The sequence below is a fragment of the Heterodontus francisci genome, chromosome 48 (assembly GCF_036365525.1).
Source record: "Heterodontus francisci isolate sHetFra1 chromosome 48, sHetFra1.hap1, whole genome shotgun sequence".
NCBI lineage: Eukaryota > Metazoa > Chordata > Chondrichthyes > Heterodontiformes > Heterodontidae > Heterodontus > Heterodontus francisci.
Genome location: NC_090418.1, coordinates 10,599,612 through 10,624,418, shown reverse-complemented (window position 1 = coordinate 10,624,418; position 24,807 = coordinate 10,599,612). Strand labels below are relative to the sequence as shown.

The window sequence follows — 24,807 nt, the reverse complement described above, 5'->3', positions numbered from 1 at the left end:
ATGAACTGACCAAAAATGCTCTCGGCGCATGTGAATTAATATCCGAAGCCTATCGGCAAAAGTTTCGAACCGTCAAGTAGCAAGCTCATCAAACTTATCTGGAGTTTGAAAGAAGTAAGCAGCTGGCTTTTGACCAGTGGCTGAGGGCTCTTAAAGTACAGCTCAGCTATGAGAATCTCAGAGAAGTCACCCTGTTAGAGAAATTTAAACACTCTCTCCCATTCTCCATAAAGACACATGTGGAGGAGCAGCAGGTTCAGGGAGCCCGGCAAGCGGCCGTTCTGGCCGATGAGTTTGCTTTAATTTATAAGTCTGTTTCCCAGGGGAGGACGTTTTCGAGTCACCCTCACAAATCCCGAAAGGACAAAGGGTGCGAAGGGGTTAGGATCCCGAGCAGTCTTGGGAGGAAAGAAAAGCAGGAGACGCAGAGGGCCCTCCTCGAGCCAGAAAGGAAGGTGCTGTGAGCAAGAGGACCTGCATACTTCCATTGTAATAAAGCAGGGCATTTAAAAAGCTGACTGCAGGAAGATAAAGGGAAAACCTGTACGGTTAATCAGGGCCCACCCGCTCAGTGAAGACGGGGACCCTGATGGAAAGTACGGCAGAACAAGCTGTGCCTTTAACGGCAGTAAGAGTGAGACCCAGGAAGCTTACGGCTGCAAGTGCAGCAAAATTTAATAAGATTCCTGAAGGTTATCAGGGATTTGTGTCTGAAGGGAAAGTAACCCCATAGCCCTCGAGTGGGGCAAGCAAGCCCATAGTGATTCTCAGGGATACAGGAGCCTCTAGATCCCTTTTCATGGGAAAAGGCCTGACCTTTCCCCCAGAGAGTGCAGTGAACACCACAATGGTGGTGAGTGGTATTGGAGGGCAGTGTATACCTGTACCTGTACACTGGGTACACCTGGAGTGCGACCTGGTTTCGGGACCACTGACCATAGGGATTGTCTCTAGTTTGCCTGTGGACAGGGTTGACCTGCTCCTAGGTAATGATCTGGCAGGGGTGAAGGTGGTAGCACCCCCTCCACTAGTGAAAGAAAGACCGCAGGAGGTCAGAGAGACAGGGCGGTGGAAGGAGACGGACCCCTGCGGTTTCCCTGAATGTGTAGTGGGTCAGGCCATGATCAAACCAACTCCCCCAGAGGAGACTGCATTGGCGCTGCAGGCAGATGACCATGAGGTCTGTCTATCTGAGACTTTCTTTGGAAAATTAGGAGACCCAGGGAATGAATTAAATGGATTTTTCCTAGCTGAGGCTCAGCGAGCCGACCCAGTATTGCGAGAGTTAGCACAGGCTGCCCAGTCTGAAAGTGAAGCAGAGGGAGTCCCTGATTGCTACTAATTAAGGAATGTGGTACTGATGAGGAAATGGAGTTCACCTCACAGACCGGAGAGCAAGGAGTGGACAGTAGTTCACCAGTTATTGGTGCCGCGGAGGTACCGGAGAGAAATATTGAGAAGGGCTCACGGGACTACAGTGACTGTACATGCCGGTATACTAAAGACCAAAGCCTGCATAAGACAGCGGTTTGGCTGGCCAAAACTCCACAAAGATGTGCTGGAGTAATGCAGGAGTTGCCAAATGCGCCTGGAAGATTTGGACCGCGCCTCACCCTTCTTCTACTCGCTGGAAAAATGGCGGGGGGTCCGTAAGCAGCTCGTTGAGCTGCTGGCCGACGATGGATCCTCCATCACGGATCCGGAGGGAATGGGCCTCCTGGTCCGTACTTATTACAGTGCGTTGTTCTCTCCGGATCCGTCCAGCGAGGATGCGCGCAGAGTTTTGTGGGAGGACCTGCTGCAGGTCAGCCTGGAGGGCGCTGAAGGATTGGAGGCTCCGCTCACGTTGGCGGAGCTGACTGGCGACCTCCACCAGCTCTCAAGGGGCAAATCCCCAGGGCTGGATGGGTTGACCGTGGAGTTCCTCAGGGCGTTCTGGGACATCCTGGGGGACGATTACGCGCGGGTCCTGGGGGAAAGCCTGGCGACCCGGGAGATGCCCCTCTTGTGGCGCAGGGCGGTCATCGTCTTGCTGCCGAAGAGGGGCGATCTCCGCCTGCTTAAAAACTGGCGTCCGGTCTCCCTCCTCAGCACGGATTATAAGATCTTTGCCCGGGCTATGTCTACCCGCCTGGGCTCCGTGCTGGCCCACATGATCCACCCCGACCAGTCTACACGGTCCCGGGCCGGTCCATCCAGGACAACATCCACCTGGTCCGGGACCTGATCCATCTTTCCCAGAGGACTGGTCAGTCGGTCGCCTTTCTCTCCCTCGATCAGGAGAAGGTGTTCGACAGGGTGGATCACGACTACCTTTTCGGGACTCTGTGCGCTTTCGGACTCGGACCGCATTTCGTGGCCCGGGTCCGACTTTTATACGCCACCGCAGAGTGTCTAGCAAGGAGAGGACACGAGAAGTCATTGGCGGATAGGATCAGGGAAAACCCTAAGGCTTTCTATCGGTATATCAGGAATAAAAGAATGACTAGAGTTAGATTAGGGCCAATCAAGGATAGTAGTGGGAAGCTGTGTGTGGAATCAGAGGAGGTAGGGGAAGTGTTAAATGAATATTTTGCGTCAGTATTTACAGTAGAGAAAGAAAATTTTGTCGAGGAGAATACTGAGATTCAGACTACTAGGCTAGATGGGATTGAGGTTTACAAGGAGGAGGTATTATCAATTTTGGAAAGTGTGAAAATAGATAAGTCCCCTGGGCCAGATGGGATTTATCCTAGGACTCTCTGGGAAGCTAGGGAGGAGATTGCAGAGCCTTTTTCCTTGATCTTTATGTCGTCATTGTCGACAGGAATAGTGCCGGAAGACTGGAGGATAGCAAATGTTGTTCCCTTGTTCAAGAAGGGGAGTAGAGACAGCCCTGGTAATTATAGACCTGTGAGCCTTACGTCGGTTGTGGGTAAAATGTTGGAAAAGGTTATAAGAGACAGGATTTATAATCATCTTGAAAAGAATAAGTTCATTAGCGATAGTCAGCACTGTTTTGTGAAGGGTAGGTCGTGCCTCACAACCCTTATTGAGTTTTTCGAGAAGGTGACCAAACAGGTGGATGAGGGTAAAGCAGTGGATGTGGTGTATATGGATTTCAGTAAGGTGTTTGATAAGGTTCCCCACGGTAGGCTATTGCAGAAAATACGGAAGTATGGGGTTGAAGGTGATTTAGAGCTTTGGATCAGAAATTGGCTCACTGAAAGAAGACAGAGGGTGGTGGTTGATGGCAAATGTTCATCCTGGAGTTTAGTTACTAGTGGTGTACCGCAAGGATCTGTTTTCGTTGGAGAGAAGGAGGAGGAGAGGTGACTTAATAGAGACATATAAGATAATCAGAGGGTTGGATAGGGTGGATAGTGAGAGTCTTTTTCCTCGGATGGTGATGGCAAACACGAGGGGACATAGCTTTAAGTTGAGGGGTGATAGATATAGGACAGATGTCAGAGGTAGTTTCTTTACTCAGAGAGTAGTAGGGGCGTGGAATGCCCTGCCTGCAACAGTAGTATACTCGCCAACTTTAAGGGCATTTAAGTGGTCATTGGATGAAAATGGAATAGTGTAGGTCAGATGGTTTCACAGGTCGGCGCAACATCGAAGGCCGAAGGGCCTGTACTGCGCTGTAATGTTCTAATTCTAATTCTAATTCTTATTCAAAGTTAACAGGTCCTTGACAGCGCCCCTTCGCTTTGGGAGAGGAGTGCGTCAGGGATGCCCCATGTCCGGCCAATTGTATACCGTCTGCGTGGAGCCCTTCCTCTGCCTGCTTCGCAGGAGGTTGACGGGATTGGCTCTGTGCGAGCCGGCCATGCGGGTCGTCCCCTCGGCTTACGCCGACGACGTGCTCCTCGCGGTCACAGATCCCGTTGACTTGCGGAGGATGCGTGACTGCCAGCAGACCTTTTCCGCCGCGTCCTCCACGAGGATCAATTGGGAGAAATGTTCCGGACTCCTGGTGGGTCACTGGCAGGTGGACTCCCTGCCGGAGGAGATGACACCTTTTGCGTGGAGCACCACGCACCTCCTCTATCTGGGAGTTCACCTTAGCCCCACTGAGGAAGCCTGGCCGGCAAACTGGCAGGAGTTGGAGGCGAACGCCACCGCTCGGCTGGGGCGCTGGACAGGACTGCTCCGAGTGCTTTCCTACAGGGGCCGAGCGCTGGTCATAAACCAACTGGTGGCCTCCATGCTGTGGTACCGGTTGGTCACTTTGGCCCCGCCCCCTGTATTTGCCACCAAGATCCAGAAGAAACTCGTCGATTTCTTCTGGGGCAAGAGGAAACACTGGGTCTCTGCCGCGGTCCTGAGTCTCCCGATCGAGGAGGGCGGTCAGTCGCTGGTGTGCATCCGCACCCAGGCTGCGACTCTCCGCCTTCGGACCCTGCAGAGATACCTGTACGTCAAGCGTCCTCCTAGACTGTGTGCGCTGGCGACGTATTTTTCCGCCAGTGTCACTGCCTTCAAGACGACACGCAGCTCCTGGTGGAGTCCGTTAGCCGCGCCTCTCTGAGGGAGTTGCCTGTCTTTTACCGGGATCTATTCCGAGTCTGGAACATGGTCGCCTCCTCCGCCGGTGGGGGAGCGCCTCGGCTGTCCGGGCGGCCGACTCCGGGGACGGTCCGGCGGGCGGAGGAGTAGCCGAAACACCCGGGACGCCCCTCACTGCGGGTGGCGAGGGGGCTCGGGAGTGCAGAGCGATCCCGGCCGTGCTGACACCCGCTCGGCCGGAACTGCTCATCGGACCCAGGCCCCGAAACCCTCCTCGGGAGCCGGTCCCGCACAACCCGAGCCGCCTCTCGGAAATGCCCTCCGTGCCATTCCAATCGGCGCGGAGGGGTTTCCTGTACGGGCTGCTCCTGCACACTCTCCACTTCCTCGCCCTCGTCAGCCGGCCGGACACGCCCTGGCGGTCCGCGTTGCCATCTGGCGGCAAGGGGAAACCCCGATGGAGGTCTCTCTACGCGGGAGTCTTCCCCCTTGACATCGGGGACCTGGGGTGGAGGGTGCTGCACAGAGCAGTCCCGTGCAATAGGCTTTTAGGTAGGTTCACGGACTCCCAGGCCACCTGTACTTTCTGCGGCCTGGACGAGTCCGTGTTCCACATTTATACGGAGTGTGCGAGGTTGCAGCCCCTATTTGAGTATCTGAAGGGGCTGCTCCTCAAATTCTGGCTGCACTTCAGTCCCACGCTCCTGATCTTTGGGCACCCGGTGCGGAGGGGCTTGGGCAAGGAGGAGGATCTCCTCGTCGGTCTGCTCCTGGGCCTGGCCAAGGTGGCAATTCACAGGTCCAGGTTGCGAGCCGTCGGGGGTCCGTCCTCCCCGATTGCCTGCCCCTCTTCCGCGGTTACGTTCGCGCCCGGGTGTCCCTGGAAAAGGAGCATGCAGTGTCCGCCGGTACGCTTGAGGCCTTCCGCGACCGGTGGGCACCGCAGGGACTGGAGTGCATTGTCGACGCCGAGAATGGCATTTTAATTTGAGTTTTTTTGTTTATTTATCTGGTTTTAATAAAGTTATTTTAAAAATATAAGTGTGTATATAAAGGGGGCCTGAGGAATAAAGGCCCCCTCGACATAAAAAATATATAAAAGGGGCCTGGGGTATAAAGGCCCCCTCGACATATAAAAAATATATAATGGGGCCTGAGGAATAAAGGCCCCCACGACAAAAAGAAAAAAAAAACGGGAAAAGTAAAAAAAAAAGAGGTTAGTTAAAAAACAAACAAAAAAAAAAACAGGGGTTAGATGCAGAGTAAAGCTCCCTCTACACAAAAAAAAACAGGGTTAGATACCGAGTAACTCTTCCTCTTCACTGCACAACCATGTCTTCCAAATACCAACCTCTGGTAATCGCTCCCCCCCATTTCAGAACTCAAGCTCCAGTAACTCCAGCCTGTGGACCCTCCCCTTCATTCACCCCACCATTGGCGGCCAGGTCTTCAGTCATTTAAGTCCCACTCTCTTGAATTTATTGAACCTCTGTCTCTCCACCTCTCTCTCCTCCGTTAAGAGCCAGCTGAGAAGCCAGATTATTGATGAAGCTTCTGGTCACTCCTTCTTTGGCTCGGAGTCTCATTGTCACTGATTCCACCTCTGTGAGGAAACTTGGGATGTTTCTATATGTTAAAGGTGGGTTATAATTACAAGTTGTTGTTGTACCAGTGTGACAGCCTCAATTTCCCATCGTACCATTCATCACTGTGCACACACAGGATAATTGAGATTTCAGTTACTTTGCCTCGACTTTGGGTTTTTACTTTGGACGAAGGGTTTCCCCCTGGTGATATAATTCTAGTTATCAGCGGGTGCTGGGGAGCTTCTCGTGTTTTACAGTCTATGGGTTCGGGGCAATTGGAGTGGAGTTCAGTCCCAGACTGATCAACTGTAAGGTCCCCTCCACTCAAGTAGGGGGTTTCAAATTCCCTAATATCAACTGGGATAGTCTGAGTGCAAAAGGCTTAAAGGGGGCGGAATTCTTAAAATGCATACAGGAGAGCTTTTTGAGTCAGTACATAGAAAGTCCGACAAGAGAAGGGGCGGTTCTGGACCTAATTCTAGTTAATGAAGCTGAACAAGTAGTAGATGTGTCAGTGGGGGTGCATTTCGGGGATAGTGACCATAACTCTGTAAGATTTAAGGTAGTTATGGAAAAGGACAAAGATGGACTGCAAATAAAGGTGCTGAATTGGGGAAAGGTCAATTTCAATATGATAAAACAGGATCTGGCCAAAGTGGACTGGGAGCAGCTACTTGTAGGAAAATCTACATCAGATGTTCGCATAAACGTGAAGGGTAGGACCAACAAGTCCAGGAATATAAAGGATTGCATCAGGAAAAAAGGAGGCTTATGGCAGATTCAGAGTGCTGAAAACAGCAGAGGCCCGAGAGGAGTATAGAAAGTGTGGGGGGTACTTTAAAAAGTAATTAGGAGAGCGAACAGGGGACATGAGAGGCGGCAATCTGTGTGTGGAGCTGGAGGACATAGGTGAGGTTTTAAAGGATTACTTTTCACCTGTGTTCACTATGGAGAAGGACGATGTAGGTGTAGAGATCAGGGAGGGGGATTGTGATATACTTGAACATACTAGTATTGAAAGGGAGGAAGTATTAGCTGTTTTTGTGGGCTTAAAAGTAGATAAATCCCCAGGCCCAGATGAGATGTATACCAGGCTGTTATGTGAGGCAAGGGAGGAAATAGCAGGGGCTCTGACACAAATTTTCAAATCCGGTCTGGCCACAGGAGAGGTACCAGAGGACTGGAGGACAGTGAATGTGGTACCATTATTCAAGAAAGGTAGAAGGATACACCAGGAAATTACAGGCCGGTGAGTCTAACATCAGTGGTTGAGAAACTATTGGAACAAATTCTGAGGGACAGGATTAACCTCCACTTGGAGAGGCAGGGATTAATCAGAGATAGTCAGTACGGCTTTGTCAGGGGGAGATCGTGTCTAACTAACTTGATTGAATTTTTCAAGGAGGTGACTAGATGTGTAGATGAGGGTAAAGCCGTTGATGTAGTTGACATGGACTTCAGTAAGGCTTTTATTTATTTATTTAGAGATACAGCACTGAAACAGGCCCTTCGGCCCACCGAGTCCGTGTCAACCAACAACCACCCATTTATACTAACCCTACACTAATCCCATATTCCCTACCACCAACCTACACTAGGGGCAATTTATAATGGCCAATTTACCTATCAATCTGCAAGTCTTTGGCTGTGGGAGGAAACCGGAGCACCCGGCGAAAACCCACACTGTCACAGGGAAAACTTGCAAACTCCACACAGGCAGTACCCAGAATCGAACCTGGGTCCTTCAAGCTGTGAGGCTGCGGTGCTAACCACTGCGCCACTGTGCCGCATGGGAGATTGGTTAAGAAGGTAAGAGCCCATGGGATTCAGGGCAATTTGGCAAATTGGATCCAAAATTGGCTTAGTGGCAGGAGGCAGAGGGTGATGGTCGAGGGTTGTTTTTGCGAGTGGAAGCCTGTGACCAGTGGTGTAACGCAGGGATCGGTGCTGGGAACCTTGCTGTTTGTAGTGTACATTAATGATTTAGACGTGAATATAGGGGGCATGATCAGTAAGTTCGCGGATGAGACGAAAAATTGGTGGTGTCGTAAATAGTGAGGAGGAAAGCCTTAGATTACAGGATGGTACAGATGGGCTGGTAGGATGGACAGAGCAGTGGCAAATGGAATTTAATCCTGAGAAGTGTGAGGTGATGCATTTTGGGAGAACTAACAAGGCAAGGGAATATACAATGGATGGTAGAACCCTAGGAAGTACAGAGAGTCAGAGGGACCTTGGTGTACTTGTGCAAAGATCACTGAAGGCAGCAGCACAGGTAGATAAGGTAGTTAGGAAGGCATATGAGATACTTGCCTTTATTAGCCGAGGTATAGAATATAAGAGCAGGGAGGTGATGGAGCTGTATAAAACACTAGTTAGGCCACAGCTGGAGTACTGTGTACAGTTCTGGGCACCACACTACAGGAAGGATGTGATTGCACTGGAGAGGGTGCAGAGGAGATTCACCAGGATGTTGCCTGGGCTGGAGCATTTCAGCTATGAAGAGAGACCAGAAAAGGTTAGGGTTGTTTTCCTTCGAGCAGAGAAGGCTGAGGGGGGACATGATTGAGGTATACAAAATTATGAAAGCCATGGATAGATTAAATAGGAAGAAACGTTTTCCCTTAGCGGAGGGGTCAATAAACAGGGGGCATAGATTTAAGGTAAGGGGCAGGAGATTTAGGGTGCATTTGAGGTAAAGAATTTTCACCCAGAGGGTGGTTGGAATTTGGAACGCACTGCCTGAAGAGGTGGGAGAGGCAGGAACCCTCACAACATTTAAGAAGTGTTTAGATGAGCACTTGAAATGTCATAGCATACAAGGCTACGGGCCAAGTGCAGGAAAATGGGACTACAATAGTTAGGTGCTTGATGACCGGCACAGTCAGGATGGGCCGAAGGGCCTGTTTCTGTGCTGCTTGACTCTCTGACTCTATGATCAATTATCAAAGCCACGTTAGATTGTTGTATTAATGGTTCCTTTCAACATGAGAAATTGTGGAGCTGATTTGTGTCAGGTGACACTGGGCCAACTCAGAGTCACTCCTATTGGTCTAAATAAAATAGGCCCTCCAACCAATACATCCATGGGTTCTGTCATTGGGTGGAAATTGTGGAGATTGGAGCTGGTTAATTGGCTCAATGTTGCTGCTTCTGGGATCATTGGTGTCAGGTGACTGCAGGTTGTGTGTATAAAAGGAGCTGGTTGGTGGGTGAAGGGATGGTTGAGTTGTTTGGTATCATGGGGGATTTTGTAATGAGGGGTTTGTTCCCAGTGCTGGTGTTAGTTGGAGTTGTCTGTTGTTCTGATACTTGGCAACAGTTTCGAGACCAGAGGTTTCCATGGAGAAGAGTAAAAGCCACCCCTGTGCCTCAGAGAGTCCCTCCAACTGGGCCTCCCTTTGGTTCCCATTTCCGTGTGTCTGAGGGTCGAAGTGTGTCTCCACTGCAGACTGTGATGGTGCAGTGTGGAGAGCAGAACCTGCTGGTCAGGGTCCAGATGGATTTATTTGGAACCAGGCATCTGATTAAAGCTGCTGACCTGACCCTGGGGACAGCAGGTTGTCGGCCGACCAGGATCTACTCTCAGAACCACACTGTCCTCTTTGACTATGGGCTCCATGAGTGTGGCAGCAGATTACAGGTAATGTGAGTCATTGACTCTTGTTCTAAACTTCATGTGTACATTTTCAACACTGATTTCCTGAACATTCATGAAGACTTGTTCCTGTCTCTGTGTACTGTCTCTCTGTTAACATTCACCCTAACTATTTATTTTGTTTTTGGTAAGTATCGGAAAGAAGCTTAACACTCAGATGTTGTTGCCTTTAACTTGTATCACCTGCTCTCAAACCTTATTATTCTGTTTTCTTCAAGCTAGTCCTTCCTTTCCTGTCTCTCATTGACACCTGCTTCCTCCATTCACAGTCAAGAAATTCCATCTTGTGTGGCTTCCATTTTTGAAGGCTAAACCAGTGCAGTTGGGTTTTAATATATTCAAGGCAGCTCTGTTTTTGGTGTTTCTATTTGAGCAATTACAGCTGAGAATTACTTCAGTGAGTCCATGAATAATGGTTTGGTGTTCCAGAGCAGGGTAACTGGCAGCTCACTTGGATGTTTACATGGGAGCTCTTTCTGTGGGATTTAGGGTTTTTGGTTTGCAGGCTGGAAGTGTCCTCCAATAAAGGGGGATCGAACAGTTACAGGGAGTGCTTGAGTAGCTAGTTCAATACCAATATTCAGCAATTCCTGTTGCTGACCAATATAGATAAATATCTTCCATTGAGATCAGTTCATCAATTCCTTTACCTGATGTCTTTCAGATGGCTGGAGATTTCCTGGTCTACACCACCCACCTGAACCACACCCCCCAGTATCATGGATCTGTCATTGTGAGAACAAATGGAGCTGTCGTTCCCATCGAGTGTCATTATTTTAGGTAATAGATGAGTGATTTTTATTAATGAATTTTCAGTCCAATGCAAGTTCTCTGAAGTTGTCCTAAAATAACTCTCCTATCCTTCCAGGAAGGGGAATGTGAGCAGTAACCCCATCAAGCCCACCTGGATCCCATTCAGCTCCACCAAGTCTGGAGAAGGGCATCTGTCATTCTCTCTGCGCCTAATGAATGGTATGTGATGGGTGGATGGGGAGTGATTTCCTGTACTCACCCACTGGGAGTTGTACCCACTGTCTTCAACCCTTGTCCTCTTGTACTTCAGATGACTGGCTTACAGAGCGCACCTCGACTGTCTACTACCTGGGTGACCTCATTCACATTGAGGCCTCTGTTTCAATGACCAACCACATGCCCCTGAAGCTCTACATTGACCGCTGTGTAGCTACATTGAGCCCAGACAAGGATTCCACCCCGAGATACAGCATCATTGACTACAATGGGTAAGGAGCTCTCTGCTTTCTCCAGCTGCTCCCATCTCAATGGCTTCACTTGATTCACTTCATGTCCCTTTTTGAATCTTTCTCCAGTTGCCTCCTGGACAGCAAAGCTGAGGACTCCTTTTCAACCTTCGTGTTGCCAAGAGACGAGCGTGAGCTGGACAAGCTCCAGTTTGACCTGGATGCTTTCCGCTTCTTTGCAGGTGACCGTTCCTTGGTAAGTGGAAGCTGATCATTGGGCTCTCTATATTGGGAGGAGTCACTAAATAACTTGTGTTGAAATTTATCCCACAGATTTTCATTACATGTCACCTGAAAGTTGCTCCAGTGGATCGGAGAGATTCTATGAACAAAGCTTGTACTTTCCACAAGATGCAGAATGTGTAAGTTCCCTCTCCTCTCAGGGATGTTGTTTGGAAGTGTGATTGACAACCTGGTTGATCAACTGTTTCTCTTGTTTAGCTGGACCCCATTGGAGGAATCCAACAATGACATTTGTGCCTGTTGCCATGTGGGTAACTGTGGTGCCACAAGGGAGTTCCGATTTCCTTCCAGAGGATGGAGGGATCTTGTACCTGAAGCTGGTAGGACATTGATCCTCTAGATGTGGGAGGTCTCCCTTTACCCCTCTAACTGGCATGTTTGATATTGCAGAGAGTGAAGCTGGATTGAAGTGGGAGGGTGAGGCCTCACTTGGACCCCTGGTCATTCTGGATACTGAGGTGACTGACTTGGCAACTGCATCCCTGAATGAGGTTGAGCGAAGGCTGAAAAGGTCTCCAGGTGGTGAGTTGGCTGACTGCTAGTTTCCATTTTCCCCTCAGTGTTTCCTTCACTAACCATTGGTTTCTCATTGCTTTGTAGGTGTGGAGTTTGAGGTGGTCCTGATTGTAGCCCTGACTGTGACAGCTGTCTGTCTGATCTCTGCTTCATTGATAGCCTTGTTCCTGTACAGGAAACATAACCAAACACCATTGAACTAGTTAGCAATAAACCTGACCTAGTACTCAACGTTCGCTGGTAACTGTCTATTGAGTCTAAATAGTGAAGTAAGCAGTCTTTCCATGTTGCCTGGTATTTGAGTCCTGTCTTCAATGACTGTTAGCCTTGACTGCAGATCTGTTGGTTGTATGTTTGTCCATGAAACATCTATGTACTTTCTAACTGGCTAAGCAATGCTACCCTCTGCAGGGCAGCTGCTGTCACTGCAGGATTCTTCCCATTTTCCCAACCTTTCCAGGCTTTGTCACCTGCCTCAAATGTTTGCAGCTGGTTGCCATTCTCTACTTTCCCACTACTTTTATGCTGCTGACTTTTTTTTTTTGGGATGGAAAGGCTAGAATGTGTCTTTTCAGCACTGAATTTCCCATTTGAGCTTCTAGTTCTGTTTACTGTAGTAACTTCGATCTAGCTTTAGTGTGAACTTGACATAGGGTGTACATGGGCCATTTCCTCTTGGCCATATTATCCACTTTAAACCTATTTTGTTTCTTTTTTGTATGGAGTGCCCTCAATTTGTGGTGATACAAAATCAGTGCAGTCAAGAAATGGCTTTTTCCAGTGAGAAGTGCTTGGAGGGTATCTCCTAATCCTAGTATTGATTTCAGTACTAGCTTGATTCAATCACTTACAATTTTTTAAATTCTCTCTCTGTAGGGGGGTGTCTATAGTGTTTACACTATTTTGCCCTGAGCTGTCCCATATTCACCCATAACCCCCCCTTGCTGACCTACATTTGGCTCCTGTTGTAGCAACACTTGAATTTAAAATTCTCCTGTTTAAATCTCACTGTGGCCTTTGCCCCTCCCTAACTCCACCTTCTCCAGCCCTCCACACCCTGCTTCTGACCACATGCATGTCCTTGAGTTAATTGCTTCACCATTGAACATGCTTTTCAGCTGCCTGGGCACAACACTCCCATTCCTTTTTTTTTAAAGTCTCTTCAAACAAGCTCTTGGTTACCTGTCCTGATATCTTATGTAATTAACTTTTTTTTTTCTTCAAACACTCCTTTCACTTTACAAGTGCTTAAATAGAAATTCTGGTAAACTACCTGCTATGCTGATCAAGTACAAATGATCTGTACTTGCCTAATTGTATTGTAACACAGCACCTAGTGGGTGTAAAACTGAATTAAGTGAGGCTGCAAGGGGCAAAATCACCAAGTTCTCAGAATCAGTGCAGAGAATGCATTCTCCTTTTTTGAGTAAATATCTCCCCTCAACTGCAGTAGCAGAGCACTGTCAATAGATGTTGGTAGTGTACCTTGCTTGCTGACTGATCATTGTTTAAAAGTAATAGCATCATAGTTACATTTGGCCAGTTCAAATGGTAAAGGGTACACCGCTTTGAAGGACGTGTAAAGGCCAAGGATGCACATCAGTGATGGACAGAAAAGATTAAGTGACCAGGGATATTGTTTCCTTTACCTTTGCATAGAGTAAAGGAACAAGATTGGTCTCTAACTGTAAATAACTTATACTTCTCACACTTGGGATGTTGCTGGACTTTGCCAAAGGCCCACACTAATGCCCTGGGGACATGGGTTCAAATCCCTCCATGGTGTTGGAATTTGAATTCCATGAATGAAGAAAAAATCTGGAATTGAAGCTAGTTTCATAATCTCTGTAATGGTGCCATCAATTTGGTTAAAACCATCTGGTTCACTAATGGCCCTTTGGGGAAGGAAATCTGCCATCCTTACCCAGTCTGGCCTACATGTGACTCCAGACTCTCAGCGATGTGGTTGACTCTTAACCGCCCTCAAAGGCCTAGCGAGCAATTCTGTTCAAGGGCATTTAGGGATGGATGACCAATGCTGGCCTTGCCAATGATGCCCACAACCCATGAAGGGATACATTAAACTTGCCAAGGTGCTTTGAGAGGCAAGCAGGCGAAGTTTGACAGCCACAAAAGGAAGGTATTAAGTAACAGGTTATTCAAGGCAGTCTTTACATCCCCCGATTCCCATCACTCTGCCTTCGGCAGTTGCTCCCTAAGCTCTAATTCCCTTTCTAAATCTCTGCCTCTCCCTCTTAAGATGCACATTAAAACCAGCCTCTTGGACCAATCTTCTGCTCGCCTGTCTCAAATCTCCTTCTGTGACTTGGTGTCAAATTTTTGTTTGCTCCTTGGGATGTTTGTCATTAAAAGCTATGTAAGTGCAAGTTTTTTTTTTAAGGGGCATGTTTTTGGGAGGAGATTCCAGAGCTTGGGGCATGCATTGTTATAGCCTCCTGGCAGGTGGAAGGAGGGAATAGAAAATCTGGTCAAGTAGTCTTGGGAGTGTGGTTGAGGCCATGCAAGTCTACTTCTGTCCAACACTCCATTGGCCATGTACTAATAAGGGATCACTACACCCCCCCCCCCCCCCCCCCCAGAACCAGCTTCACACTGCACCAAAAAACAGTGCAAGTTGTATCATCCATAACCTGTACCTTTATCAGAGAAAATGGAAGCAGTAGTGAAGCCCTGAAGTTGCTGGTCTCCATCAGGCCAAAAGCTTCTAGTGGTAGGTAGAAGGATGCAGTTGTGTTCCTCTGGCAAAGATCTCCAACTCTTAACCAGGGTAAGCTGCAGGCTTAAGTTTCCCAATGCAGCCCTTGGATGGAATAGGGCAATGGGAGGAGGCCATTCAGCCCCTCAAGCTTGTTCTGTAGTTCAATGAGATCATGGCTGATCTGTGCCCTCAACTCCACATACCCACCTTTGTCCTGTATCCCTTCATACCATTGGACAAGATCTGGTTCCCGTCCATAAACAAGATGGGGCGAGGGCAATAGGGAGGTGGTGGAGCACCTCATTTGCTGCAGAACCTGGAGTAGCAACAAGGTGAGCAGGAGTGGCCCTGGCATAGCTAGTAAAGGGGTAAGTGAAAACCAGAGTCTTTACTGTGAACAGATGATGAAATATTGAGCCAACTGGTGCATGACTAGGTATCAAGGATTCTGACTGGAAGAACCAGGGAGGAAGGTGAAAAGTTCTTGGGCTATTGGACCATGGAATGCTTCACCACAGGCAGTTATTCTAGTATAGACTAGAATATCATTCAAAAAGGAATGGGATAAATATTTTTTGGAAAGGAGATATTAAAGTATTGGTGGGGGGTGGGGGAAGGAATGTAGTTAGTGCATCAGCACTGGCAAATGCATGTAGGGGAGTTGAATGACTTCATGTCACAGCACATCATGCAGAGCACAAGAGGCCTGAACTCTGAGTCCACTGCCCTTTGTGATCTCACTCTAGATGCTGTCTTCAGAATCAGAGGGTTATGGGCTTGAGTCTCTCTCCAGGACCTGAGCAGAACCATCTCAGTTGGCACATCCTATGCCAGTGAGGAGCACTGCCCTGTCAGAGGTGCCATCTTTCAGATGGGAAGTTAAACTGAGGCCCTGTCTGCCTGCTCAGGTGGATTATAGAAGATCCCATGGCCACTTCTTAGAGTGGGGGAGGAGGGGTGGGAGAGTTCCCCCCCCCCACCCCCATGTCCTGGGGCCAATATTTAACCCTCAGCCAACAATCACTAAAACAAAAAAAAGATGATCTGGGTCATTATCACATTGTTTGTGGGAGCTGGCTGTGCACAAATTGTCTATCGTATCTCCTACATTACAAGTGACTTACACTTCCAAAAAGTTCTTCATTGGTTGTAAAGTGCTTTCAAAGTGTCCAGTGTTTGGAAAAGGCGCTATACAAATTCTTTTTTACTTTCTGAGCTGTGACCTTGGGGCTCCAGTTCGGAGTTGTCATCTTCACAACAGAGCAGAGTCCAAGGAGGTGCTGTTTAAAAGTGGGATTGACTAAGGATCACTCTTACTGCAGTGCAGGGATGTTATGACTGGAGTTGCTGGGAGAATCAGTGGGTTATGGGGTTACCACTGGTTACAGGGAGCATAGCGGGACCGTGATCCTACAACAGGATCGAAGACTCTCATTTAAAGAGAAACCTGATATGAGTGAAAGGAAGAGGATTTAATGGGGTGGGAGAAGATGGGTCAAATGGCCTGTTTCTGTACAGTAATGCAATGGTTATTTATCATTGGTTATGAGGGTGAATTTGAGCTTTTCAGTATTAAGTGCTGGTACAATACATTGCTATTCATTACTAGGGAAATCAAAGTTCCTCTGGCCCTTTTTTCAGTCTGTACCCCTCTGCCATGTTTCAGTTCCCCTCTGCACAGTGCTTTTTTTTTTTTTTTTTTCCCCCCCTCCACAATTCTCTGAATATCTTGCAAATCAGCATGAGAAGACTTAAGGACAGGGGCCCCAAACTCTGATCAGGTCAACACAACATTCAAAGTTGGCGCACACCATGCCTTCACTAGAGTTGGCAACACTTGCTTGGTGCAACCGTACATGGGAGGATCTGCTCACCCCAAAAACTGGTGCTGGACTCGTCTGAACTCAGTCCAAGTAAGTGACTCTTGTCCCATCGAGGTAGGATCGGGAAGGAGCTCAGGTCCTTGAAGAGCTCTTCATCTCTTAATAAACTTGGGCTCATCCAAAGCTCTGTTACCTTGTATCCCAACTCGTGCCACCTCCCCGTTCATTTATCACTCCTGTGGTCACTGACCAACAGGGGCTGCTCATGTGGCAACACTTTTTTTTCTTCCTTTAAATTCTCACCCTCATTTTCAAATCCATCCATTGTCTCACCCCCCCACCCCCCCCCCCCCCCCCCACCATTCTCTGTACTCCTACAACCCTCTGAGATCTCTGCACTCCTCCCAATTCCGGCCTCTTGAACATCCCCCGATTTCCCATTGGCTGCCGTGCCTTCAGCTGCCTGGGGCCCCAAGCTCTGGAATTCCCTCCCTAAATGCTCTCCGCCTCTCTTTTTTTAAGACGCTCGTTTAAAACTGACCTTTGACCGAGCTTGTGGCCCTTTGTCCTAATATGGGGCCCAGTATCAAATTTTGGGTCATTTTATGAAGTTGAAGTCCATGTACCAATGCAAGGTGCAGTGAGTGTGGACAAATTCTACCAGGCTAGAGTCTCTGACGCCAGCCCCTGTTGGGGTAGGGTGTGTTAAAACTCCAGAGAATGAAACAGCTCCTGAGGGACAGGTGGGAAACAGCGAGGAAGTCGCTGAGGATAAGGTGAAGTTTTGTGGTGTTTTTTCCAGGATCTCACTAACACGGCAGCTGTACCTGATTCTCCGAGGAGTGGATTTTACCAGGTCGTTGAGTTTGCCTCTGCATTCTCATCCTTGTTATCCAGCCTCTCCCATGGTCAGCGACCTGTTAATCGGCTTAGGAACAAAAGGCCTGTTGACCACCCAGTACGGAGGGAGTGCTGCAGCGTCGGAGGTGCTGTGTTTTGGACATGATGTTAAACCAAGATCCCTGTCTGCTCTCTCGCATGAACATAAAAGATCCCATGGTGCTAGTTTGAAGAACAGTTTTCTCAGTTGTCCTGCAGCCAATAAGTATCTCTCTCGACCAACATTACTAAAAATGCAGATTATCGGATCAGTATTTCTACCCGTGGGATCTTGCTGTGTGCAACTTGTCTGCCGTGTTTCCTATATTATAGCAATGACTATACTTCAAAAAAAAAAAAGTCCTGAGTTGGCTGTAAATTGCTTTGGGACATCCTGTAGTCACGAAAGGCACTATAGAAATAGCAAGCCTTTCTTTGTTTGTTTTTGTCTGGCCTAAAGAATTCGAGAGGATTACAGATTCCGGACTCCCTAGCTTCTAAATCACTGCCCACTGCTCCTCTGTGCTCCTTGGAGCACAAGTAGTGTCGCTAATCACACTGGCAGCGATAGCCTCATATCTGTCAGCAGGCAAACGGTGGCCCTGTTCCCTCCCCGGCAGCAGTGAGAGGCCTGTCAAGGTTACTGGGTGTGAGAGCTTCAAATATTCAGCTGTCTGAGGCCAAGGACAGTGTCTGACGTTGAGCAGCTGTGAGATTGTTCCCAACAGCAACTGTGAGTGAACCTGCTCCTCCTCGGATAAAGGAATGCTGTGCCCCATCAAACACTCCCAGGGCAGGTACAGCCTGGGGTTAGATACAGAGTAAAGCTCCCTCTGCACTGTCCCATCAAATGCTCCCAGGACAGGTACAGCACAGGGGTTAGATACAGAGTAAAGCTCCCTCTGCACTGTCCCATCAAATGCTCCCAGGACAGGTACAGCACAGGGGTTAGATACAGAGTAAAGCTCCCTCTGCACTGTCCCATCAAATGCTCCCAGGACAGGTACAGCACAGGGGTTAGATACAGAGTAAAGCTCCCTCTGCACTGTCCCCATCAAACACTCCCAGGACAGGTACAGCACAGGGGTTAGATACAGAGTAAAGCTCCCTCTGCACTGTCCCCATCAAACACTCCCAGAACGGGTACAGCACGGGGTTAGATACAGAGTAAAGCTCCCTCTACACTGTCCCATCAAACACATGCAGGGCAGGTACAGCATGGAGTTAGACACAGAATAAGTCACGCATTCAGAGATCCCCAGTGCAATGTCCCTTGTTTCTTAAAGGGCTCCATATTGTTTCAAGTGCATTTGAAAGGATTTCATCGGACCTGCGCCCACTGCCTGTCTGAGCAGTCAGGTCTAGTAGGAGGTGTCTCTCTCTGAATAGAAACATCACCGGTGTTGAACTGAACTTTGTTGCTTATGGATTTTACAAGTGTAGTGTGTGACTAAACCCTCGGCATCACCCCTACCCCTAACCAGGGTCACATGATGGTAGGGCGCAGTATAGACACCAGTGTCCTCATCCTGATTGGGCTCTAGGTAAGGGGGGGGATGGAGGGGTGCTAATTCTTGGTTGTGACGACCCTGTGGTCGAATAGCCTGTGCTTGTTGTGGGCTCACGGCTGGTCACCTGGCCGACGTACCTGATATCCTGGTCTGTATCCCAGCACAGTGTCAGTGCCTTCGAGAGGAAAAGGCCCCCGGAAACATTTCACGGTTCGCTTTATCACCAAGGGGGGGTTGGTCGCAGGATAGTACATCTTCCTCTCACCTCAGGGGTGGGGGGCGTAGGTCCTGCACTGTCGGAGGTGCTGTCTCTCGGCTGGCACGTCAAAGCGAGGCACCGTTGAAGTGAAAGATCCCATGGCCACTATTTCACAAGAGTAGGGGAGACCCCCTCTGATGACCCTGGTACAATATTTACTCCGCCCACCCACCCCATCCCCCAAACACAGCTGAAAAAACAGATAATCTGGTTGTCTCATCAGTGGGCGTGGGATCTTGCTGTGCGCCAATTATCTGCCGCGCTTCCTACATTACAGCAGGGACTACACTTCAAAACGAAAGTACTTCATCGGCTGTAAAGTCCGAAAGGGCGTCCTGGAGGCGTGAAAACTGCTGTATAAACGAGTGAGCCCTTTACTGTACAGTCAGCTGCTTTCTTGCGTCCCTGTGGAGTCCTCCTGTATCTCGCAGTGCAGTTGAGAAACAGCAAGAGGGGGCAAACTGGCTTGAGTCTTGTTTTTGTGTGTGTGTATATACACTGCCCAAACTGCCTGCATGCTGCCAAAACTGTTTGTAACAGCTCCTTTCCCACGATGACGCCCTGCTGGATCTTTCCCAAGATTTCCTTTGTTTTTCCCAGCAATGTGTTGACAATATAGGAAATATATACCCAGCGCTCTGACACAAAGAAACGATAGCCTCGGTCCCTTGCCACTCTTGCCAATGTTCAGACTGGTGTCGCGGGAAGTTGCTCTGAGGAGTGTAGGAGGGCATGCCAGGAGCAGCACCAGGCATGCTTTGTAATGAGGTGCCAACCTGGTGAAGCTACAACACAGGACTATCTGCGTGCCAAACAGCGTAAGCAGCATGCAATAGACAGAGCTAAGCGGTCCCACAACCAACGGGTCAGATCAAAGCTCTGGAGTGCGGCCCCATCCAGTCGTGAACGGTGGTGGACAATTAATCCAGGGGAGGTGGCTCCACAAACATTTCCCCCCCCCCCCATCCTCGATGATGGGGGAGCCCAGCACATCAGTGTGAAAAGACAAGACTGAAGCATTTGCAACCATTTTTAGCCAGGTGATGATCAGATGATCCGTCTCAGCCTCCTCCTGAAGTCCCCAGCTTCACAGAGGCCTGTCTTCAGCCAATTCGATTCACTCCGATTGATAGCAAAGGCCCTGACAACGTTCAGGCTGTGGTGCTGAAGACTTGCGTTCCAAAACTAGCTGTGCTTCTGGCTAAGCTGTTCCAGTACAGCTACAACACTGGCCTCTACCTGACAAATGTGGAAAATTGCCCAGGGGGATTTTTTTTTTTTTTGTTCGGCGAGGGGATTAAGGCTTGCGGAACCCAGGGTTATGGAGTTGAGATACAGATCGGCCACAATCTGACCGAATGGCGGAACAGGTTCGAGGGGCTGAATGGCCTCCTGTTTCTGCGTGAAGTTTGAGCCCAACCCAGACTTGAATCCTGCTTCTGAATGGAGTGAGGCTCGTCCAATCATGGACAAGAATAAGCTTGTCATCTCCGTTAGCGGAGGGGGGGGGCTCCCCTCTCTCCCCTCTCTCCCCTCTCTCCCCTCTCTCCCCTCTCTCCCCTCTCTCCCCTCTCTCACCTTATTTTATATCAATTAACTAATTAGTGCTAGAAATGTCAGTTAGAGGGGTGAAGTGCTTCACCTGTGAGTTGTGGGAAGTCCGTGACATTTCCAGCGTTCCGGGCGACTACATCTGCAGGAAGTGCACCCAGTTGCAGCTCCTCACAGACCGCATGGATCGGTTGGAGCAGCAACTGGATGCACTTAGGAGCATGCAGGTGGCGGAAAGCGTCATTGACAGGAGTTTTAGAGAAGTGGTTACACCCAAGGTGCAGGCAGATAGATGGGTGACTGCTAGAAAGGGTAGGCAGTCAGTGCAGGAATCCCCTGTGGCTATCCCCCTCTCTAACAAGTATACCGTTTTGGATACTGTTGGGGGGATGGCCTATCGGGAAAACAGCAGCAGCCAGAGCAGTGGCACCACGGCTGGCACTGTTGTTCAGCAGGGAGGGACAAAGCACAGAAGAGCAATAGTTATAGGGGACTCTATAGTCAGGGGCACAGATAGGCACTTCTGTGGACGTGAAAGAGACTCCAGGAAGGTATGTTGCCTCCCTGGTGCCAGGGTCAAGGATGTCTCTGAAAGGACAGAGGGCATTCTGAAGGGGGAGGGTGAACAGCCAGAGGTTGTGGTACACATCAGTACCAATGACATAGGCAGGAAGAGTGATGAGGTCCTGCAGGGGGAGTTTAGGGAGTTAGGTAGTAAGTTAAAAAACAGGACCTCTAGGGTTGTAATCTCTGGATTACTCCCTGTGCCACGTGCCAGTGAGGCTAGAAATAGGAAGATAGTGCAGCTAAACACGTGGCTGAGCAGCTGGTGTAGAAGGGAGGGTTTCAGATATCTGGACCATTGGGCTCTCTTCAGGGACAGATGGGACCTGTACAAGAAGGACGGGTTGCATCTAAACTGGAGGGGCACAAATATCCTGGCTGCAGGGTTTGCTAGCGTCACTCGGGCGGGTTTAAACTAGTGTGGCAGGGGGGTGGGAACCAGAGCAGTAGGACAGCTAGTGAAGTAAATGAGGAGGACATAGTAAATAAGGCCAGTAGGACTAAGAGGAAGAGCAGGCAGGGAGATGTTGCTGAGCACAGCGGGACTGGTGGTCTGAAGTGCATTTGTTTCAATGCGAGAAGTATACAGGTAAGGCAGATGAACTTAGAGCTTGGATAGTACTTGGAAATATGATGTTGTTGCTATTATAGAGACTTGGTTGAGGGAAGGACAGGATTGGCAGCTAAATGTTCCAGGCTTTAGAAGCTTCAGGCGGGATAGAGGGGGATGTAAAAGGGGTGGGGGAGTTGCATTACTGGTTAAGGAGAATATCACAGCTGTACTGCGGGAGGACACCTCAGCGAGGCAATATGGGTGGAGCTCAGGAATAGGAAGGGTGCAGTCACGATGTTGGGGGTTTACTACAGGCCTCCCAACAGCCAGCGGGAGGTAGAGGAGCAGATATGTAGACAGATTTTGGAAAGATGTAAAGGTAACAGGGTTGTAGTGGTGGGTGATTTGAACTTCCCCTATATTGACTGGGACTCACTTAGTGCTAGGGGCTTGGATGGGGCAGAATTTGTGAGGAGCATCCAGGAGGGCTTCTTGAAACAGTATGTAGATAGTCCAACTAGGGATGGGGCCATTCTGGACCTGGTATTGGGGAATGAGCCCGGCCAGGTGGTCGAAGTTTCAGTGGGGGAGCATTTCGGGAGCAGTGACCATAATTCCATAAGTTTTAAGGTACTTGTAGATAAAGATAAGAGTAGTCCTCGGGTGAAGGTGCTAAATTGGGGGAAGGCTAATTATAACAATATTAGGCAGGAACTGAAGAATTTAGATTGGGGGCGGCTGTTTGAGGGTAAATCAACATCTGACATGTGGGAGTCTTTCAAACGTCAGCTGATTAGAATCCAGGACCAGCATGTTCCTGTGAGGAAGAAAGACAAGTTTGGCAAGTTTCGGGAAGCTTGGATAACGTGGGATATTGTGAGCCTAGTCAAAAAGAAAAAGGAAGCATTTGTAAGGACTGGAAGGCTAGGAACAGATGAAGCACTTGAGGAATATAAAGACAGTAGGAAGGAACTTAAGCAAGGAGTTAGGAGGGCTAAAAGGGGTCATGAAAAGTCATTGGCAAACAGGATTAAGGAAAATCCCAAGGCTTTTTATACATATATAAAGAGCAAGAGGGTAACCAGGGAAAGGGTTGGCCCACTCAAGGACAGAGATGGGAATCTATGTGTGGAGCCAGAGGAAATGGGTGAGGTGCTAAATGAGTACTTTGCATCCGTATTCACCAAGGAGAAGGACTTGGTGGATGATGAGCCTAGGGAAGGGAGTGCAGATAGTCTCAGTCATCTCATTATCAAAAAGGAGGAGGTGTTGGGTGTCTTGCAAAGCATTAAGGTAGATAAGTCCCCAGGACCTGATGGGATCTACCCCAGAATACTGAGGGAGGCAAGGGAAGAAATTGCTGGGGCCTTGACAGAAATCTTTGCATCCTCATTGGCTACAAGTGAGGTCCCAGAGGACTGGAGAATAACCAATGTTGTGCCTTTGTTTAAGAAGGGTGGTAAGGATAATCCAGGAAATTATAGGCCGGTGAGCCTTACATCAGTGGTAGGGAAACTATTAGAGAGGATTGTTCGGGACAGGATTTACTCCCATTTGGAAACAAACGAATTTATTAGTGAGAGACAGCATGGTTTTGAAAAGGGGAGGTCGTGTCTTACTAATTTGATTGAGTTTTTTGAGGAAGTGACAAAGATGATTGATGAGGGAAGGGCAGTGGATGTTATCTATATGGACTTCAGTAAAGCCTTTGACAAGGTCCCTCATGGCAGACCGGTACAAAAGGTGAAGTCACACGGGATCAGAGGTGAGCTGGCAAGATGGATACAGAACTGGCTCGGTCACAGAAGACAGAGGGAAACAGTGGATGGGTGTTTTTCTGAATGGAGGGATGTGACTAGTGGTGTTCTGCAGGGATCAGTGCTGGGACCTTTGCTGTTTGTAGTATATATAAATAATTTGGAGGAAAATGTAGCTGGTCTGATGAGTAAGTTTGCGGACAACACAAAGGTTGGTGGAGTTGTGGATAGTGATGAGGATTGTCAGAGGATACAGAAGGATATAGATCGGTTGGAGACTTGGGCGGAGAAATGGCAGATGGAGTTTAATCCGGACAAATGTGAGGTAATGCATTTTGGAAGGTCTAATGCAGGTGGGAGGTATACAGTCAATGGCAGAACCCTTAGGAGTATTGACAGGCAGAGAGATCTGGGCGTACAGGTCCACAGGTCACTGAAAGTGGCAACGCAGGTGGATAAGGTAGTCAAGAAGGCATACGGCATGCTTGTCTTCATCGGTCGGGGCATAGAGTATAAAAATTGGCAAGTCATGTTGCAGCTGTGCAGAACCTTAGTTAGGCCACACTTAGAATATTGCGTGCAATTCTGGTTGCCACACTGCCAGAAGGATGTGGAGGCTTTGGAGAGGGTACAGAAGAGGTTTACCAGGATGTTGCCTGGTCTGGAGGGCATTAGCTATGAGGAGAGGTTGGAAAAACTCGGATTGTTTTCACTGGAACGACGGAGGTGGAGGGGCGACATGATAGAGGTTTACAAAGTTATGAGCGGCATGGACAGAGTGGATAGTCAGAAGCTTTTTCCCAGGGTGGAAGAGTCAGTTACTAGTGGATAGTCAGAAGCTTTTTCCCAGGGTGGAAGAGTCAGTTACTAGGGGACATAGGTTTAAGGTGCGAGGGGCAAAGTTTAGAGGGGATGTGCGAGGCAAGTTTTTTACACAGAGGGTGGTGAGTGCCTGGAACTTGCTGCCAGGGGAGGTGGTGGAAGCAGATGCGATAGCAACGTTTAAGAGACATCTTGACAAATATATGAATAGGAAGGGAATAGAGGGATACGGGCCCCGGAAGTGCAGAAGGTGTCAGTTTCAGCAGGCATCAAGATCGGCGCAGGCTCGGAGGGCCGAATGGCCTGTTCCTGTGCTGTACTGTTCTTTGTTCTTTGTTCTTCAGTAGCCAGCTCAACCCTAGGTGTAACCTGTGGCTCAGTGGGTAGCACTCCTACCTGTGAGCCCAGAGATGCTGGACTTGAGTCCCACTCCAGACTCTTGAGCCCCATAATCCAGGCAGACCCTCCCATTGCCAGTAGTGAGGGAGTGCTGCGCTGTCAGGGGTGCCGACTTTCAGCTGAGACGTGAATGAGATGAGGGAAGTGTTAGAAGATCAGGTGTTCAATGTGCTTTATAGCAAGATTGAGAGCCGTCGAGGAGGACAAGGAGTGGGAA

General features: G+C 48.9%; 1 protein-coding gene across 1 annotated transcript; it reads left to right on the top strand.

Moving 5' to 3' along the window:
- The first annotated feature begins 1,368 nt into the window (after nt 1–1,368).
- On the top strand, nt 1,369–19,291 carry LOC137357430 (zona pellucida sperm-binding protein 3-like). Its single transcript, XM_068023776.1, has 14 exons — nt 1,369–1,563; nt 9,529–9,720; nt 10,400–10,515; nt 10,604–10,707; nt 10,799–10,976; nt 11,064–11,190; nt 11,268–11,356; nt 11,436–11,557; nt 11,628–11,759; nt 13,084–13,151; nt 14,014–14,130; nt 16,254–16,385; nt 17,098–17,237; nt 19,168–19,291. The coding sequence occupies exons 1-14, from the start codon at nt 1,369–1,371 to the stop codon at nt 19,289–19,291; spliced, it is 1,836 nt and encodes a 611-aa protein (XP_067879877.1).
- The last annotated feature ends 5,516 nt before the right edge of the window (nt 19,292–24,807 follow it).

Excerpts from the sequence above, each read along its gene's own strand:
- LOC137357430 (XM_068023776.1), top strand. The coding sequence starts at position 1,369 with ATGGAGTTCACCTCACAGACCGGAGAGCAAGGAGTGGACAGTAGTTCA. Across the intron at positions 14,131-16,253 it reads TGTTTGTCATTAAAAGCTAT|GTCAACACAACATTCAAAGT; the intron begins GTAAGTGCAAGT and ends AACTCTGATCAG. Across the intron at positions 17,238-19,167 it reads AATCGGCTTAGGAACAAAAG|TGGGCGTGGGATCTTGCTGT; the intron begins GCCTGTTGACCA and ends TTGTCTCATCAG.